We start from the raw sequence: 20,120 nt of genomic DNA on the forward strand, positions 1-20,120 counted from the left end.
ATTTGGCTCTATTGAAGGAGTACGGAAAAAAGAGGTAAAGCTATCACTCACTCGAGTGATTTGTGGCAATCTCTCCCTCGATTTTTTCCCCTCCCAATCTGCATGACTACACGTGATTTCCTGTTTTTTCTTCAGCTCCGATCAAACTTCGGCGAGATTAGAGGTTCCAGGTTAGGGAGTTGAGGTTTCCGGGGTGAGCTCACCAGTGGCCCTAGAGGGAAGGCGACAGGCTGGCCTGGCGGTGAGGCGCGGCGGCGATGGCACTGCTGGCTGGGCGGTGGAGGAGGCTGGTTGGGCAGGGTCGTGGCAGGGGTGACGATGGCGGCGATGGGAGGGGCAGGAAATCAGCTGCCACGGGCAGGCTAGAGTCTCGCGGAGCTCCACGCTGGTAGTCGACGTGGAGCTCCAACAAGACCCTAGCCCGCCCGCGGCAGGTGGAGGCACATGGGGCGGGGGCAGGGCAAGGGCAGGGAAGCTCGGGGAGAAGGAAAGGGCGTCAACACTAGGAGGTAGAAGATGGAGAGGTGTAGGATGTCCTTCTAACGGCTAAAAAATTTGAGTGAGGAAGGCTCCTATTTCACTTAGGTGATGCATAGACCTCTGAATAAAACCTTATGGCCACTTTTCCCTGCTATAAAGTTTTCGTCGCATCTATTTGTTAACTTAACTTATTGGATAATATAACCTGGGCCAACTATAATAAAAAGTCATTTCACTATAAACTATCCCAGAGTAGAAAAATTCGTTGCAGCTAGCGAACTTCTATGTGATCCGGATTCAGGAAGATGGCGATGTATCCGGTGGAGATTTTGTTGCGGTGGAGAGGAAACGGGAAAACTCGAGGCTTCCAGGCAGCGCGACGAAGGCACATATCCCAGGACCTTGAGAGGTGGCAGCTCGGACAGCGGGCACGTGTCGAGGGCGGGCGGCGGCGGGGGAGGGTCTTCGTAAAATGCCAAGCAGGCGTCTTTCTGCAAAATTAGCATGATTTTCAAATTTTCTCTCCTTGTGTAGAAATATTTTGGAACACAGGTACAGGAGTGCTGCGTAAGAAAAACGAACGCGTTTACTGTATACGTATACGGAGGGCCTTCCCTGGACCCGAAATCGATTAGCGGAAAACCTAAGGAGCTTTTCGCAAAACTGCGCGTGCAGTTGGCAGCCTTCGGACCACAGATCGACCGCAAATAAAGGGGGATGTGACCCGTACGGTTAGCCCTGCAGCACCCCCGGAATAAGGCCCCGTTTTCTTGCACTGACTTATTTTTTAGCACCTGTCACATTGAATGTGTATTAATGTAGACTATTTACAAAATCCATTACATAAGTGGAGGCTACACACGAATGATGTGAGAAGACTAATTCGTCCATGATTTGACAATGTGTTGTTACAGTAAACATTTGCTAATGATGGATTAATTAGGCTTAATTAGGCTTAATAGATTCATCTCGCCGTTTAGCCTCCACTTATGTAATGAGTTTTGTAAATAGTCTACGTTTAATACTTCTAATTAGTATATAAACATTCGATGTGACATGTGCTAAAAATAAATCACCGGAAGAAAACGCCCCCTAAGTGGTGTTGATTACTGAAGCCAAGAAGAGGAGTGATGGCTCCGTTCTAAACAGCAATCTTCCTGTCCACGTGGATTACTGAAGTCCGGATTCAGGAAGATTACTAAGGCAGTCCTCTTCTCACATCATTCGTGTGCCTGTTCAAGCAGATATCACGAACCACGAATTACAAGAAAAATATACACGAGAAGGGAAGATATTCTACGGACACATAAAAATGATTTTAATATAATATATGAGGCGTGATCATTCCATAAGAATCTGAGGTGTTTCTTCTTTCATGGTCCTCCCTACCTTACGAAGATGCCTCGTGAGTCCCCTCACTCTCACAATGTCCCCCACCCCCATCATGCTAACATGACATTGCTAGGCTTTTTTTTTTCATGTTCCCACTTGCCAGTACTGGCACCACCTAAAACTAGTGCCACCACCCCGGTCATTGAGGGCTAAGATGTTATGAATTATTATTTGTCATACATGTAACTAGAAGTCATCTTGTCACACCTTTCTCAATAATATGTTCTTTCTATTGTTAGGATATCTTGTCATACATGTAACTAGAAGTCATCTTGTCACACCTGTCTCAATAATATGTTCTTTCTATTGTTGGGATATCTTTCAATTTCTAGAATATTTTTTCCTACTTCTGGAATATATTCACTTACCGATTCAATACAAATTGTTCCATTAGTAGGAAAAACATGTTTTACAAAAGAGAAAAAATGTTTCAATAGTAAAAAAAAATTCTTGGTGTGCGACACGGTAACTTCTAGTTGCATATGCGACATAAAATACCCCTCTCCGACCATAACCCTAAACCCTACCTTCCCCTTCCCCTCACTGGTAGAGAAACGAGCGGTAGTCCCAGTTGGAAAACCTCATATATCTCGGTTTGCTCAATCGGACGGGTCTTCCTCCACCCGGGACTAAAGGTTCCGGGACTAAAGGGTTTTTACGCCAAAAAATTATTAGTAATTCCCGGGACGCAAGACATGCGCAACTCACAAGTTACGAGTCACGCGATTTTTCACGCGAATTATGCGCGTGCGTGGGATTCAAAACCACAACCTCAAACCTCGCACGTAGCTTCCTTACCATCTCACCTACACAGTACATATTACTAAGTAGGGGATGCAATCTTTTTGTAGTAACTCGTGGGGGCTCCTTAACCGGGACTAAAGGAGGCTTTAGTCCGAGTTTGTAACTGGGACTAAAGGTGTCTCCACGGACTACAAAATTTAGACCCAGGATTAAAGCTTCTTTAGTCCCAGGTCAAAAATAACCGAGATTTTTGTTGACGATGAAATATCGTTTTTCCACAAGTGCCTCCTCCCTGAACCCTAAATAATGGCAGTCAAAGATGCAGACGAATTTGTATCTAATAGAATGAATGCACGTTCATCCTTCTACACGGAGTGCGAAAAGAAGTTCCACTAGGTGGATGGCAATGTTCATTCCTTACACGACTAAAGACCAAAAAAAAAACACTGGGAGACCAACATCTCATTTGATACCTTATATAAGCAATAGACTATATTTCGGTCTTCAGTCACTGCGTTCAATCCAAATTACGGTTTGTGAAGGACAATAAAAGAAAGGTAATATATACTCCCTCCCTCCGTTCCAAATTGTAATTCATTTTAGCTTTATTAGATGCAAAATTTTTACTATGCACTTAGATATCATATAGTAAATATTTAAATATAGTAAATATCGAGATGCATAATATTATCTATGAATCTAAAAAGTCAAAACAACTTACAATTTTACTTAAATTGCGGCGGAGGGAGTAGTACAGCATTATTTGTTTCGAAGAGCATTCTGTAGCTTATCTACTGAAGTCATCGATTGTGCTACTTATTGCTACTATCGATAGGAGGGGCCCACCAGGCTGATGGGAGAGAGAAAGAGGCTCAAAGGTCTAGTTCAGATCCGGAAAGAATGGGTAGCCTCGGCCAGAAAAAAAAAATCACATTTAGATTCTCTGGAAATAGCATTTAGTCAGTTACTGAAAGGGTTGAGGTTAGATAAAACTGAAGAAGCACAAAACTCGAAAAAGTAATCTTTGTGAAAAAGGATATTGAATTTCAGGGCATTATATGTAGCATTTAAAGTGGTTATGAAAAGTTTGTTTATTGTACATGTTGCAAATTTACATCCTCAATGATGTCAAAATGGTGTGAAACGGGAAATGAAAATTCATGTATAGGCCGGATCAATTTGGTGCCTAAAACCGCTATACAGACTAGACGCAAAATCTCAGCATAGAGTATACTCGCAATCAAGAAGGCGGGTCAGGATCTCTTGGCAGCTTGGACGCCTCTCCGGTTCTGCCCAGCAATCTGTTAAACAAGGATAAAGCATGAGTAGGTCAACATTAGGTGCCGGAATAGAATTCTGGAAAATCAGTATACTTGCAATGGTCACATAAATTTGTTTAGTTGTTTACTTTTTAGAACATGTTGGTGACACACAATTCAAAAGTGAGATTTGATAAATGTATGTCTGAACTCTAGGTTGCTGATAATGCTCCCTCTGTTCGTAAATGTATGATATTTCGGACATCAACATGGTCCCCAACACAAACATTTGACCACCAATTTTTGTATGAAAATGATTCAGAAAATTACTATATTATATGAAACTACTCTTCAAACAAATTTAAAGGCTGTCCATCTGAACAATTCAAAGAGTTTTTCTTAAATCCACAGTCAAAGTTAAAAGGTGTTACTGCACGCACACGCATTCTAGCACGTGATACATTTCTTGAAAATAGATTTCACAAAATAGATTCACCTTCACCCGTCTCTAGAGAGTGGGAATTTCTCGTATGTAATGCTTGAAAATTGCAACATGTATCATGCATGACCACTATTATGTATTATTTCACAAACTACTTGGAATTTGGAATGTTGGAATCTAGGCAAACCACAATGGAGATTCCAAATTGATGCAGGATTGTACCAACCAACCTTTCATAGAAGGAACACAAACCATACCTGCTATCAAGCTTCCAAGAGGTCCATCTGGTATTTCCAGTCTCGCCCCATCATTCGCAACAGAGTAAACGATCTAACATGTAGATCAGGAGACAACATGATTGTGAGTTGGTTGAATTTAGTCACAATTTTAAAAAAATACAAGCCTTGGAAAATTATGGTGGCTACCTGAACAGGTGGTATTCCTTCCCAAGGTCTACTAAGAGTGCAAAGCTCCCACATGATAACCCCAAAGCTGAAGATGTCACATTTTTCTGTGAATGGTTCATTGCGAATGAGCTCAGGAGCCATCCACTCTGGAGTCCCCGCAGATGAGTTGTCATCCATTGACGAATCGGACATTATTCGAGAGAGCCCAAAGTCACATATCTTGACTGTCCAGTATTTGTTAACAAGGCAATTTGCACTCTTGAGATCACGGTGAACAATCTTCAGTCGGTGCATGCACATGAGGCCCCTTGTACAACACGGAAATAAAGAACATAAAGGGAGGATATAGCAAGGGTTAAACCATCTGAAAAACTACATGCATTGAACAGTCCAGATAACTAGAGGCATTGAACATGCTCACCTACAGATATCACGGAGCATCTTTAACCTCCTCTTCCAATGGAGCTTAATTTTATGCATTTTTGAATGAATCAAACTGTACAAAGAGCCCAATTCCATGTACTCAGTGACTAGGGATAAGTGAGGAGGCTTCATGCATGCACCAAGGAAGAGTATGACTGCAGTCCAAAGCAACATAAACATATTTAGCATACTCTACAGAATGTAATATAAGTTCTTTTCTTTATGAAATAGGAACCAGCAATCCTGAAAAGGTTGTAATCAAAATTAACAAATTGAATTTCAAACTAAACTAATGTAAGTTCAATGTTGAGGCAGTACCATTGGGATGTCGAACTCGGCTGAAACAAAACGAGAAAATAATAAGAGGACAATCTTTTAGACAACTCATAACAAAAAGTCATGGACTAAGATATAGGTAAAACCTAAGTATTGAGATCTCGTTGCAGAAATCTTTCATATTCTCTGGTGTCAAATCTTGCTCTAGGAATACTTTTATAGCTACGTCTGTTCCATTCCAGAGGCCACGGAAGACTTCTCCGAAGAACCCTGAATAAAAATGCAGATGAGTTACTACCCTAGAATCAGGTGCCGCATAAAGCAAACACAGAATCTATTACTTCAGATTCATTATGATTTTCTCGATACTTCAACAAATGGTAATAAAGGAAGCATAGCTTCTGATGATGCACCTGCCTTTAAGAGACTTCAGATGATGCAGTGCTTCCAAAATATAGCAAACATTAGAAAACAGGAAAGATTACTTGCCTACTCCCACACGAATGCCAACAGTAATCTCTGAAAACTCAATGCACCATTCCTCATATGGCAATAAAGGCTTGTTCAGAAATGGTGAAGATTGCAACACCTTATTCCAAGTTGACATCAGATCAGCTTCTGTAAAGTCAGATGGGCCCCTGAGGTCAGAGGCAAGGATACTTGACCTATGGGGTGATGAAGGTAGTGACACTGCTTTCTGACTATTAATTTGTCTTCTCAAACCCTCCAGTGCGCTTGGTCGTCTTATAGACACTTCATCATCATTGGAGTCACCAGCAGTCTCCTATATAAAGTATGGGCCATAACAACAATTAAACCCAAAACTAAGTAATTCAGACCTTCCGATTGATTTTGGGTTTACTGAATAAAAGAGCGCAGACCATTTTCTAGTATAAGTAATAGATCAAGAAAACTTTATTGAAAATCAAAAGAAGACATGTCAATAAACTAGAAGGGCAGCAAGGAAAAATAACAAGCACATATGAAGGTGTTCAGAAGGAACAAGTGTGACCTTAAAGCATCACAGAAGTGTATACATGGTTATATGCAAACCAAAAGAAAGCAAGCACAAACTAAATGCAGATGCACTTGTGAAATGCAATTCTAAGAGGGATGCTGAATCCTGGTCCAGTTTGTGATCACTTCAATGCTGGTCTATCTGGCCATGGATTTGCCCCCTTGGGCCATTAAGGGAGTCGACAAGCTAAGAAGAGGATTCCTCTGGAGAGGAAGGAGGGCTGGGGGGGGATCTCAAATTTGCAAAATCTTGGTTGGGCTCTCCGGATGAGATGGTTATGGCTTTAGAAGACAGATCCCACTCGCCCATGGGCCACATTTCAGGTTCAGGTTCCTCCCTGTGTTCATGCTTTCTTCTCTATAGCTATTGTGACTGAGGTTGGTGATGGAAAGAGCAGCTTATTCTGGTGTGACCGCTGGATTCATGGCCAACAGATTATCAACCTCACTCCACAAGTTCATGCCTTGGTCTCCAAAAAGAACAGCTCATAAACGAACAGTGCAAGACGCCCTATCAGATCACTCATGGGTCTCGGACATTCAAGGCGCCTTGACAGTGGGTGTGCTCTCAGAATATCTGGCTCTCTGGGATTTAATCAGTGAGATGGTGTTGCAGCCTGATGTAACTGATACCCATGTAAATTTGCATGGTCTGAAATTCTGAATAGTAGGGTTCACAATGTGAGACAGCACTCGACTATTTGGCATTGGTGCATTGCTGTCTATGTACTGATGCTAGCACAAGTGTGGAACTGCACAGGTACATGAAAATTTAAAATATTTCATGTTATCTGAACTATCCTGCGCAAGCAGACAAAAGCTGCTCTGGACATTGGCAAGGTATGAGGCAAAACTATGGCCACCAGTAGAATCTAGTGAAATATATTGTAACAAGCACCATTTTGGATAACTGCATGGTCTCCAGGATGTAACATTGGGCACCAATGTCCATTGTATCATATATATAAAAGATGCAATTACAATATAATGAACTTGAAATAAGGATGCAGCACAACCAGTTCTTTACATTTATAACACCAGTATTCTGAACATCTGCAAGATTAATTTGACAAGTTTCTACAATTTGTATACTGGAATTTGGTAGAATAACAATGGTATAGAGGTATTTAGAAAAATGAAATGGAGAGACATAGAAATGCCCTGGGATAGCAATATACTTGAGATAGTAACATACATGTTTATGTGAATCATTTGAAGGTCCAAGACTACCATCATTCTGCCCCCTTGAAAGGCGATTTTGTCTCATGCTTTCACTCATTGCTCGAACAGCTCTGCAAACAAGCAAAACATACTTCTATGTCAGCCAGGACAGATAATGTCCCCTAAAGAATGAAAAAAATACTTGCAAACTAGCTTGTGGCCCATTAGCCAAAGCAATAAGATGCATGTGACAGTTCTGTGATTAAAGAAAAAGCTAAATGGTACAGAAGTGAAAAGACCACAAGGAAGATTGAACTTTTCATCATGGTCACTAGAAAGGAAATACAATAGGTGGTCTGATGCAGAAATGCGAGTTATAGGACTGAACTTTGGATTAAAAATAAAAGGAAACCTCAACATAGCACACGCACTAGAAAGATAAACTGTTGTATAGACATAAGTTACTGAAATATAAATTTATGATAGACGTGAAACATAATGTTAATAAACAGCTACTCTTTGTTGTTTTTTATTGGCAAAATAGCCATTTTGGTCCCTTAACTTTACCCTGAGTTCGTCCCTCAACTTCTAAAAAGGTCAATCTAATCCCTCAACTTTCGTTTTTGGGTCAAACTCATCCTTTTTCTGATTTTGCCCTCCATACTGATATGAGACTAATGCGAAAGTCAGTTTAGCCCTTAGCTTCTCCCCCCTTAATTTCTGTCATCCAATGGACACATGTCGTATAAAGTGAAGCTATCGTGGCTGGAAGGCTACTTAGTTAGATTGGGAAAGTTTCGTCTGACAACGGCTGCGAGTTGAAATGTAGAGGGCATCAGCCATGAACTGAAACGCATCACCGGAGTAGCGGAGTACCAGCTGGCACCACCAGTTCAACTGCATATTCTCTAGTATTAACTTAGCTTGGCAAGAGAGATGAATGCCCGATGCCAATTAGTATTTGTGTAGCTTATTATGACTGCTATGATGTCGTATACATTTTTTTAAAGTTGTCAAACTTATTCCATTTTCCGTATGACTAGTCTTTGCTTGATGATTTATTTTGACCTCCTACCTTATCCGCACCCAGCTCCTTCTGTGCAGTGGCGGAGCTAGGAGTGAAATCGGGGGGGGGGGGGGGGGGGGGGGGGGGCAATTCCAGGCTAATGGCCTAATCTACAGTTATATGCAAGGGCACGTTGTAGTTCCAAAGCTGGTCATATGGACTGTGTGTAGACAATAGGCACACCGGCATATGCATATATATTTTTTATTAATTTGTGATCTACTAGTCATTAGATAAGTGACATAACCACAATACAATGAGACAGTGAGCAGCTTAAGAAGGGATCGAGTTGCATGCCTGCATGTGCTCCTGCTAACTATTACCACAGTGCACGCATTGTGCGTTGTCCTTGAAGAAGACGGTAAATATGCAATTTTAAGAATAGTTCAGATGATCCATGTGTATCTAATGCTAGTTGGAGGTGGGTTAGACGTATTCTAAACTAAATACACCTGGTGTATGAACCCTCAGATTCCACAACAACAAAAGGGTCCCAAAAATGCAATGAATAAGTAGAATATAGTAGCGAGGTACCTATTAATACAGCTAATGAATGGGAGAATGTGTGGTTTGTGGGAGAGAGAATGCATTTATGCATGTGGCCATGCACAACAATGGATGTGCTCTCTAGTTTAGGCATGCATGCAGCCATGGAGGCGTGTGCTTTCTTTGAAAATTGCTCTACAGCAAGAGGGAGGGGGGGGGGGGGGGTATGGCCCACTATGGCCCCAACGTAGCTCCGCCGGTGCTTCTGTGTCCTGTGCGTGGTTGTGCTGCCATGGTCTTAGTGCTTCTTCTGTGTGTTGTTAGATGGACTGCCATCTTCACAGTGCTGGAAGAAATTGAGGGGAAAATAGCTCAAGGGTAAAATTGACTTTTCATATTAGTGTCATATCAGCATGGAGTGCCACATCAGTCCAAGGACATGTTTGACCTAAAAACTAAAGTTGGGGGACTAAATTGGCCGATTTTAAAGTTAAGGGGCGAACTTTACCCTTGGAGCAAATTTACATGACCAAAACAGCTATTTTGCCTTCTTTTTATTCGTTTCGTTATTTGTTTAAAACAGGGCAACATTGTCCTATTGCGTCTTAGAAGGCAACCAAGGTTTTAATGAACTTGTGTTGTAGAGTAATAAAACTAAAAGCACTACATTTTCACAGGACTTAGCAGCTGACCACATTTTGAGACAAATCTGGTAGTTCAGAGAGTTGAAATCATCTTTGCCAACCTCACAATATCATCACTGATTTCAGGGGTAATACTTATACTTCTTCTCCGTGCTCTACGTGTATTTGATGTTGATGCGCCATCTGACCTATGATCAAGCAAGACATGTTTAATTAGGACAAAATAAAGCAGTACTACCTGATTAAAATATTGACTACACTAGTGTTAAAGCATTTATAGCCAAGGGTAACCTGGCTACCAAAGTTAAGCATAAGTTCTATTTTTTACTGCTATAAAAGATTTGGTTGCTGAGTCCTTTGTTTATTTCTTCCTCCCCATCCCTCACAAAACAGCATGCAACTACGGGGCATTCTGGCAAGTGGTCCCCTTCCACAAAGTTGAAAAAAAAAGTTTAAAGGACAAGAGAAAATATGTCTCGAACAAAGAAACTAACTTCTAAAAAATTGTAATCTTATCCCAACAACTTTTACATAGTGAGAGGGCTGAGCCTATAATGCAACCTAGGCATGTCAGCGTAGGCGCGATACATGCAAGCAGCAGATCTCGGCCAAGAGCAGTAGCCGCAATGACGCACTGTGTTAGCAAGCACAACATTGAAGGCATGATAAAGGCCATGGCGAACTGAGGAGCACATGCCAACCCAGACACAGTGGTTTACTTGATGGAAAGATTCTTTTCTATCTTTAGTGGCACATGATATTCAGCTTTACATCATAGAAAGGTGAGATAAATTTGCTTAGGCTCTATTTGTCAAACATGAGATAGCAGGTATGGTTTTGTGGTTACAAAAATTTGATGCTCATGTTGGAGCCAACAATTTCACAGATTTGCAGAAGTTCAAGTTATACTCCACTAGATGCCTTCTCCATGGATCAAGAGTATATTTTGAGAAGAGAAGAGTAGCCACGACAAATAAGATGAGTATTGGTGTTATGAAGAAAGACCAACCAAAATGTTTGTTTTTTGTAAAAAAGAAAAGAAAATGTTAGCAATGAACATGTGGATCCTGCAGCCTTGTGATTGAGGTGCGCCAACAAGGATCAGACTCGGTAGCCACACAGGTCAAAACCGGGTCAATTTGGGAATTTGGAGTTAGTTGCATTTGTTTTGACATTTCAAGGATGCAAATTATACAGTATTGGAGCTTAGTGTGTTGATAAACATTTTTTCATGTTTCTACTCATGATTTTTTCACACCATATGGCATCTGTGAGGCATCACAGATGCAGCATTAGATGCTTTGTTTAGGAACGAAAGCAATGAGATCAGAATTCAGAATTTGCCTCTTCTGGTTAGTTCAGATTGAAAAGAAAATACACAACAGAGACTTACTGAGGTACCTTGACACAGCTACACTGTTACCGTATTGTCTGTCACCCAGCATTGAGCGCCCACGAACTCTGGACAATGGATGCTCTGGACTACAGGAACAAAGAAAGGAATTTGAGGAAAAAGCAATCTTATCTGTGAAGGACTCAATGTTCTAGATTGGAATGTGTATACAAACACGGGGGGAAATATCACATATAATGTAGTACTCCCTCCCGTCCCAAATTACTATTCGTTTTGGCTTTTCTAAATGCATAACTTTTGCTAGTATCTAGACATAGTATATATCTAGGTGCACAACAAAAGGCTATGTACCTAGAAAAGCCAAAACAAATAGTAATTTGAGACGGAGGGAGTAGAAAAGAGATAAATAAGTAGCAGGATAAAGCCTCCATATAAAACTCAAAACAAGGAAATTTGCACTTACAGCACCTTTACTTCTCTCTACTCATTTTAGTCACTTGCTGTACTTCTAAATCAACCTTAATTTGGCCCACCTTAATGTTTGATACAGCTAGTTTATGTCATACCAACATGCCACTGGCAATAGATATGCTTCTTGGAATTTCAAACTCCAAGAGATATTCAGTTACAAATTTATATTTATTATCCCATCCAGTTTTTTTATACTTATCCCATCCAGTAAAAGTAGAGCCGTCCTTGAATGCATGGAATCTAACTAATTAAAATTTGAACTACTAGACCTACATCTTTACAAATACCATTGGATCAGTTATAAGAAAATCATCAGCGGATTTGCCTCCAAAAATACTTTCATTTAAGTTTATCATATTTACAACAACGTTATAATCATTTTTTATGAGTGACGATACATTTATACTGACATAATTTTCAAGCGGCCCATGTAATGCATGCAAAAAATCAAAGTTTGACTGCACACATTGGTGGTGCCAGAAACAGATCACGCATGTAGCTGCATCAGTACTTATTCCCTAGGTCCTTTGTATGTTTTAAATTTGTATGGAATTTTGGTACGCTTATGGATGGAACCCCAGCTGCCCTTGGCCTAGATCCACCAGTGTGTGGACATTCAGGGATAGGCAGTACGAGTTATGGCAACCTAGCAGAAAATAACTGAAGGCAAACTTGTTCTTTGTCCATCCAATGACAATTGCTACTAAGAAACGACATCAAAATGAGAACCTTGAACTTGCAGTTCTTTGATGTTCATCCACAATTTTCTTCCGGCTGCGACCGCAGAAGGCATTGGCAACATTTGGATCACTATGTGATGAACTGGAAAAGCACAACGAAAAAAAAAATTCTGGTGAGTAATTTTGCAGCTAAGTGGACAATGAGAAAATCAGTACACACACTAGGGTGCAAATTGGTGCCCCTAAGGGTCACTACAGACCCTCTTTACTTCAATTAATAGAATTACTTTTCCTTTTCCAAAATGTGGCGCATTTTGGAAAACTTGTTCTATTAATGGAACTAAAGAGGGTCGGTGGTGAACATAGGGGCACCAATTCGCACCTCTAGTAAACATGAAGGCAAAAGAAACTAAAATCACTGAACAAGCTTGATTATGGCTTACCACCTCATTTTACCCTCCATAGAATTTGTTGATTTGAGCATGATGTTTCTTAGAGAGGGGACTTTGAAGGATCTGTTGCTGTCATCTTGCTCTTGCCTGAAAAAGAGACAGGGGTTGCTTATAGTGCTCACCACAGATCAATAAACCATGGCAAGGAATTTCAAAGTAATGTCAATTTAATTCCACCTGGAAATGTTCGATTTACAGTTGTTAAATGTTCCCAAATATCAAGTTGGCAACCAAAATACCATTTTAAGTTTCGAACAGCACTTAAAGCACAAAATACCTCAAAAGCAGAAGTACAAAAGTAAAATAATGGTGCTTCGAATAAGACAAGTTAAGACAACACAGAAGTTCTCAACATTTCATTTAAACATTTTGAAAAAGGAAGCTGGAGTAAATTAATATAAAACAAGCAGGTCTCAAAAAGTTAAAAAAAAAACATCAGCTACAATATTAAAAGTTCAACAACAACATTAAACATTTTGAAGAAGTCAATGTTCTACCTGCTGTTCCTATACACCTAAAAGTTAAGCACTGTGCCAATGGTAGTAAACCTATCAGTTCCGAATAGGCGAATACCCGCACTGTGAATGTGTAGCATTCCAGCAGCTTGGGTTCTGCAAATTAGCAGATGCTGAGTTGGGAAGTACTGACCCCCTGGCACTGATTTAAAATTCTATACACATGGTTCAAAACTAAATAGCATATAGATGTAGTTCATATTGATACATTAATACTAGAACAAAGGGACCAAACAACACTACTAACAAATATCACTAAAATGGAAATGCACAGGTATACCGTTGAGCACATAGGGGACTATTCGGTTCAAGAGGAGAATCACAGGAATCATAGTCAACTGAATCACTCTCTCCAGCTGCAGATATATGGGATGTGATGACAGCCTTGGATGAAAATGGAACTAATTGTCCTGGAAAACGCATCAGGTCAACTAGAAACTCCGCAGATTTCAGCATGACCACAACAGACATATGTTTGGACGAATCGTCATATCCATGGGGTTCTTCATTTGGAATGCCCTGAGTAAAATAACATATTGGTTTAGGGTTAAAGAGTTCCATTAGAAGAGATATATATTGTTTCATATTCAGGCATTTGGAATGCCCTGACAAGTCAAATAACATATTGATTTAGGGTTAAGGAGTTCCATTAGAAGAGATTATTACTATTTCAAAATTCAGACATATTGATGGAAGGTAAAAACATACCACCAGCAGTTTAGAGTCTATACCAACAGAGTCAGCAAGGACTTTAAATAATATAGCTCTGGGCCTGCAAGATCCATGTCTGATATGTCCCAGCAATTGAACGCCCCTGTTTTCTAAGAAATGAGAAAGATCTTCCGAGGAAGTTCTTGCAGGACTGAGATGCGGGTTTGGTCGCTTGTAGAAGTCAGAAACCTGTAATTATCATTAAACTGTGAAGTTGATTAAAGAGAAGTAAATACTTAATATGGCATTTATATAGGCTGGAAGAATAAATAGTTAATCAATGGTTGGAAAGAATCATTCTTACTTCAAACACAAGTACAAGCCACTAAACACATAAACCAAAGTAATAGAATGGAACAGTTCCAACAAGATTCTTAGAAGAAAAAAAAGTTCCAGCAAGGAAAAATTTGTGCAAATCATTTCAAGACAATCAACTACAAGGAGGTTGAATCTTGCGGAACTCTGGAGGAAGAAAAACTGCCATAATCAACCTACATTTTGTAAAGGATCTCGAAGAGAACTTACCAAACCTGCAACCTTTTTTATTATGGCAGCAGGATTTGAATTCAGTCCTTTTACCAGCGCTGTGCATAGCTGCTTTAAAGCAGATATCTTTTTATCTCTTTCTATGTCCACAAGGATAATCTCAGCCTTAAATCCTTCTATTCCAAGAGAATAAAGGTCATCCGGAGAAGGTATGGTGTCAAAACACTCCTTGAGTCTCTTTTCCTGCAAAGTTCAGAGTGAACGGATGAACTAAAATGTCAAAAATAAGTTACTCATAATCTTTTTACAAGCTAATGTCATAAAAAGGCTTCGCATACCGGAATAATGGAATAAAAACCATTGGGTATTGGACCTGATAGAGATCCAGTAGACCATAATGTCTGAGCAGCCTGTAATGAATGGCCAGCCTCCCTACAATAAAGGGAAGAATCCAAATTCTTTTCCTGTTTAGTCAGGGAAAGGGACTGGACCTTGTGATCCAAATGGGAGGGCCAATTCGAATCTGAAGATTGTGTCTGGGATCTCCCTTCATCCCCTGGCAGATCATCCATCTCCAAAATATGTTGAAATATAGAATCATTTTGCTTCAATTATCATCCTTCAAGGCCACCCTATGTTTAAATGGCAAACAAATAAAACATAATATCTTGACAATTCAAATTTGAGATTGCGAGAATTGTTTTTCAAGACAGTGGTGAGGCCTCGAATTTACTACCAAAAAAAATTGCTTACGAAGTTCCAGAACAACATTCAAAAGAAAAGGTCTATGCTAGCAGGGGAGTATCGGATCACATTAACATATTCATACAGACTGGATGTTACTGTTTACCATGTACAAACAATAATATAAATGCACCGAGTACATCTCTATCAACTTGAGACCAGGGTTTGAGTCACGATTGTAGCATTCTGATTTATGTTCAAAACTTGAAAAATACGTGTCGTGGATTGCTGAATACATATTCAATTGCCAAATCAAAGTGTGGTACCTTTTCATGTTACACATTCCTGTACTGAACAAACAGAACTAGGCAGAATATGATCAACATGCGGATAATCCAATTGCTCCAGCATGCTCTGAACATGTTGCATGTATGTTGCTAGCAAATAGATCATAGATAGCATTGTTATCGTGAAATCTTGATTTCCTTGTTATGATTTTAGTTTACCAATGCTACTCTGCCACAAATAAGAATTATCGTGGGAACCAATTTACCACCAACTATTGAAGCATCAACATCCTTATTTGCTCTAAGTTTGACTCCTAAATAGAGCATCTATGCTTTGCCACATCACCAGCACAACTACAGTTTCATCAGATCAAACCTCAAAGGAATTTAAATCAGGTTCGTCAATGGATGTTTTGTTAGACATGATTCGGCTGAAATGGTGGAAGTTTGGTAGTCCATATGCATGCACTTTTATGGCGCCATTCAAAAGAAATTATTCATAGCCGCTGCAAAGCAGAGGCAATATGGTAGCATTAATCTATTCTTGTTGATACAACTGAAGGACTTTGCACCAAAGAATCAATATTTGCATTATCATGTAAACAACCCCAAAGTCCCATACTTATTTTCAAACTTCAAAGTTACCAATATTCCCTTAGACCAATTTCCATGAGTGTTTTTCACATGGAACAACTGATACATTCTTTTTGTCTATCCCAATTAATGTAAAAGCTATGTCAATAGAAATTGTTTTTCATGGTACTGAAAGCTTATCGCATGTTTAGTCAGTACAATTGAAACACAGATACATTTGGTACTCCTCTAAATTTTCTTTTCACATAGGAGCAGAACTAGAAACATACTCTGCAAAGGTTCAGACTTCACAGATGTGTTGATTATACAGATATATTTAGAGAGAACAATCACTTCACCAAAATTTGTCCATTAAAACATCAGGAATTCACAAGTCATAGACTCATGGCATCCAAGTAACAGAGAATAAAGTATGCACGCTAGATACAACATTTCAGGACTTTGTGTTCTCATTCAAATCAAACCTCGAATAGGATAATGCAAAATTGTTGCCATACTTCAGAATTTGACATGTTGACCAATTAACTGTAGCCTCGTATCTGCAGCACACCTAAATTCTAAAGTTCCCAATGTCGCTTCCACCAGAGATTATAAAGCCAACCATTATCAAAATCCACACACCAATCACTATCAAGCTCCACAACTAACTTAGGTTCCGCAAGAGAGAGAAAGGGGAGGGGTGATGTTACAGCCAAGGTAACCAGGTGTGAATGTTTGATCACATCAACCTAACCCCATGTTTGACTAACCTGTACACCCATCCAGGTTTTGGAGAACTAGTACGGACGCTGGGACACAAAACTAAGTCCATGGTCAACTCTGAGCCAGTTATCACTGTAACTACAATTTAAACTGCACCATGCTAAACACAGTGTAGGGAGGCAAGCACAGGTCTCCGGGCAATCTGTAATAGAGCAGTTAACCAGGCAAGCTTCCCTACGGCTACTCTATCTAGAGTCTAAACTCAGCAACAGCCAACGAGGTCATACTGCCAATGCCGCGACCTAAAACCCCTAATCCTTTCAAACCAACGAGGGTTGGTGCCCTCTCACAAGTCAGCAGCCTCGGTTGACCTCCCCCGCAACCATCCAGCGCAGCCACCCTCACTCCATTGGAGCTCCCCGCATCGAATGACGAATGCACGCAAAGTCAAACCCTCGCGGCGTTGACCAAAAAGGTGAACACAGCATTGCCCGCTAGGACGCTACCACCATTTCCCCCGCTCCCCACGTCACCTCGGAATCGAAACCGATTGACCCACCGAATCCCGCACCCGCCACGGAGCACGCCCGCCCATCGATCGAGCCCGCAGCAACGGCCGCATTCGGAGGGAACAGAGCGGATGGAGGAACAGACCTATGGCGCGGGCGGCGGAGGCTCGCCGCGGGATCCCCAGGCGCACGGCCGCGCGAAGCGAAACCCAAGTCCGGCGCCGCGGTTCGTGGGCGCGTCGCGGGCGAGGCGGGTGGGCGTGGTGGCGGTGGGAGCGAGGCGAAGGCGTGCGATTGAGCCGAAGGAGGGTGGAGAAGGGGATCTCGTGATGTGATTAATTAGCGCAGGTGGGGGAGTGGGCGGCGCTGCTTGCTTTTAATCGTGGTTAGGGATTGGTTCACGAGGCGCGCGAGATGCGAGAGCGACTTGCCTCCGGCGGGGATTGGAACGGGCGAATGGCGAAGGAGCCGGACACCGGAGGAGGGGAGGCTGCCGGTGGGGGCCAGTCGGCTAGATGGGCCTGCGGCGTACGAGTTTCGAGCCCGGCGGTTATGATAGGCCAGAGAGTTGACTTGAGAACAACACTGGGCCGACTTCTCACATGGGACGGACAAAAAAAAAAAGAAGTTTGGGGGGAAACTTCCTATTGGGCCCCATCACAAGAGCCCAGTAGGAGAAATTCTGGAGTCGGAAATCCTATCCATCTTCCGGAAGATTTTTTTTCCAATCTTTAGGGTTCGTGTAGCCCTTCAAAACCGTTGGATATGTCTACTTTCCCCTCCTCAACTGATAGCATAGGACGCGCATGCACCAGGCTGGAAAAGGGGTAGCAGCTTTTGTGGGAGGCTAGTATACACGTGTTACTTAGAGGTTGGCCCTGTCGGTGGAAGATTCTTTTTCGATTTCAAACTTCAAACATGTTTTTCTCTTAAACTGTGAATTATTTTTCGAAACCGTTTAAACCACTGTGTGTTTCTGAGAATTAATCTAACATAATGAGATCCAATATGAATATATTTTATTAATTTTTAAAATTTAACATTTTGGATGAACTAACCCAACATTTTAAGTATGCTATTTCAACATTTTCACATTGTTAATGTTGAATTAGTTTATTTAAAATGTTGATCTTGATTGGAAAAAAATGTTGATAAGTCAATATTTTGGATGAACTAACTTAACATTTTAACTTAACATTTTGAGTATGCGATTTCAACATTTTCACATTTTTTTATGTTGAACTGGTTTTATTTAAAATGTTGAACTTGATTCGAGAAAATGTTGATAAGTCAACATTTTGGATGAACTAACTCAACATTTGAGTATATGATTTCAACATTTTCACATTTTTTTATGTTAAACTAGTTTATTTAAAATGTTGAACTTGATTCAAAAAAATGTTGATAAGTCAACATTTTAGATGAACTAAGTCAACATTTTAAGTATGCTATTTCAACATTTTCACATTTTTTATGTCGAACTAGTTTATTTAAAATGTTGAATGAACTAACTCAACATTTTGAATGCTACTTCAACATTTTGAGTGCCATTCAACATTTTTCTCATAAAATGTTTAACTAGTTTATTTAAAATGTTGAACTAGGTTTGAAAAGGTGTTAATAAGTCAACACTTTGGATGAATTAACTCGATATTTTAAGTATACTACTTCAATAATTTTCAGTACGTTGTTTCAACTAGTTTATTAAAACGTTGAACTTGGTTTAAAAAATGTTGATCTTAGTATTTAAAATGTTGACTATATAATTTAATATTTTAAATGTATTGGATCATAAAATGTTTGAATATAATAATGACTTCAAATGCTACAATAAGCTATAAGATTTACTATTGGCTTTCGCTGCAATTTCAATTCATAAATGTAATGCATCCTTTCTCCAGTTTTTTATTTATGACAGGTTGATTTGCTACCATTGCGCCAGTCTCTTACAAGTACAACAAATTTCATGAAAAGTTCATCGACACGCTACTTTATTTCAAATGTTATTCTCTACCTTTTGTTTCTAGGTTTGTCACAAGTTTCCTATCAATGATTATCTATGTTTTATACTTTCAATGTTATGATAGAAAAACTGCATCTTTCTAACATTTTGTTACCATTACAGGACTAGTAAATGTTTTCAACATTTCTACTACATGTTCACCTTTTTATGATGAATGTTTCCAACATTTGTTAATTACCACTAGATATGAAGGTCCAAAAATTTTACACAAAAAAGGTTCAACTGTTCTGAACTCAACCTCATATTGTTCAACAATTTTTCTCCATTAGGTCAAACAGTTTTAGAAATTTAACCTCCTACTATTCAACAATTATCTTGTCAAAGTTATTATTATATTCAACAATTCTAACAGTTCCATTTCCACATCACAACATTTCTAAAACTTACTATAATTCTATATTTATTATTAACAGATGCTCCAGTTCTTCATGAGATAGTTGATGTTTCTTAATTGAGGGTTCAGTAGTTCTGGAGTTACTTAGTTAATTATTACTGATTTGTTAGTTATTTGTGTAATAATATTTTTATCCTCACTTCTGTTTTTAGTTGGACATATCATGCTGATCGTATGTCAAAATTACATATTAGTATATTAAACTTCAAACTTTAAGTTTCAAGTTCCCACCCATTAATATCTCACTTCAAACCACGTGCCCAGCAAATAAGTCAAATGCGTACAGTAGTCAGTTGCACCCACGGAAAAAAAAGTCAAAGCAACGTCGAAGGCACGCAGCTAAGAGAAAGTGCTGGGCATGGTTCACATCCACTCACAATAACACTTAGATCCAGTTTTTTCATGCATGGTGATTACATCTACAAGTGATCCTAGATCCCTAGCACAAGTGTTTTATCTAT

The 20,120-nt window shown here is 39.9% G+C and overlaps 1 protein-coding gene across 3 annotated transcripts; it reads right to left on the reverse strand.

Annotated features, from left to right (window-relative positions):
- Nucleotides 1-3,639: 3,639 nt before the first annotated feature.
- On the reverse strand, nucleotides 3,640-17,646 carry LOC101754501 (serine/threonine-protein kinase EDR1). 3 transcript variants are annotated; one of them, XM_004951280.4, is made up of 17 exons: nucleotides 17,388-17,645; nucleotides 14,805-15,098; nucleotides 14,506-14,709; nucleotides 13,978-14,169; nucleotides 13,550-13,788; nucleotides 12,746-12,841; nucleotides 12,352-12,444; nucleotides 11,199-11,279; nucleotides 9,899-9,985; nucleotides 7,636-7,732; nucleotides 5,913-6,207; nucleotides 5,570-5,693; nucleotides 5,466-5,485; nucleotides 5,146-5,302; nucleotides 4,743-5,031; nucleotides 4,575-4,647; nucleotides 3,640-3,917 (listed from the first exon to the last, which is right to left on the reverse strand). In XM_004951280.4, the coding sequence occupies exons 2-17, from the start codon at nucleotides 15,036-15,038 to the stop codon at nucleotides 3,835-3,837; spliced, it is 2,364 nt and encodes a 787-aa protein (XP_004951337.1). In that variant the 5' UTR covers nucleotides 15,039-15,098; nucleotides 17,388-17,645; the 3' UTR covers nucleotides 3,640-3,834. The 3 variants fall into 3 exon arrangements, with proteins under 3 accessions (XP_004951337.1, XP_004951338.1, XP_004951339.1); XM_004951281.3 differs by having other exon boundaries at nucleotides 3,645-3,917; nucleotides 12,749-12,841; XM_004951282.3 differs by lacking the exon at nucleotides 9,899-9,985 and having other exon boundaries at nucleotides 3,645-3,917; nucleotides 17,388-17,646.
- Nucleotides 17,647-20,120: the final 2,474 nt, after the last annotated feature.

The sequence above is a fragment of the Setaria italica genome, chromosome I (assembly GCF_000263155.2).
Source record: "Setaria italica strain Yugu1 chromosome I, Setaria_italica_v2.0, whole genome shotgun sequence".
Taxonomy (NCBI): domain Eukaryota; kingdom Viridiplantae; phylum Streptophyta; class Magnoliopsida; order Poales; family Poaceae; genus Setaria; species Setaria italica.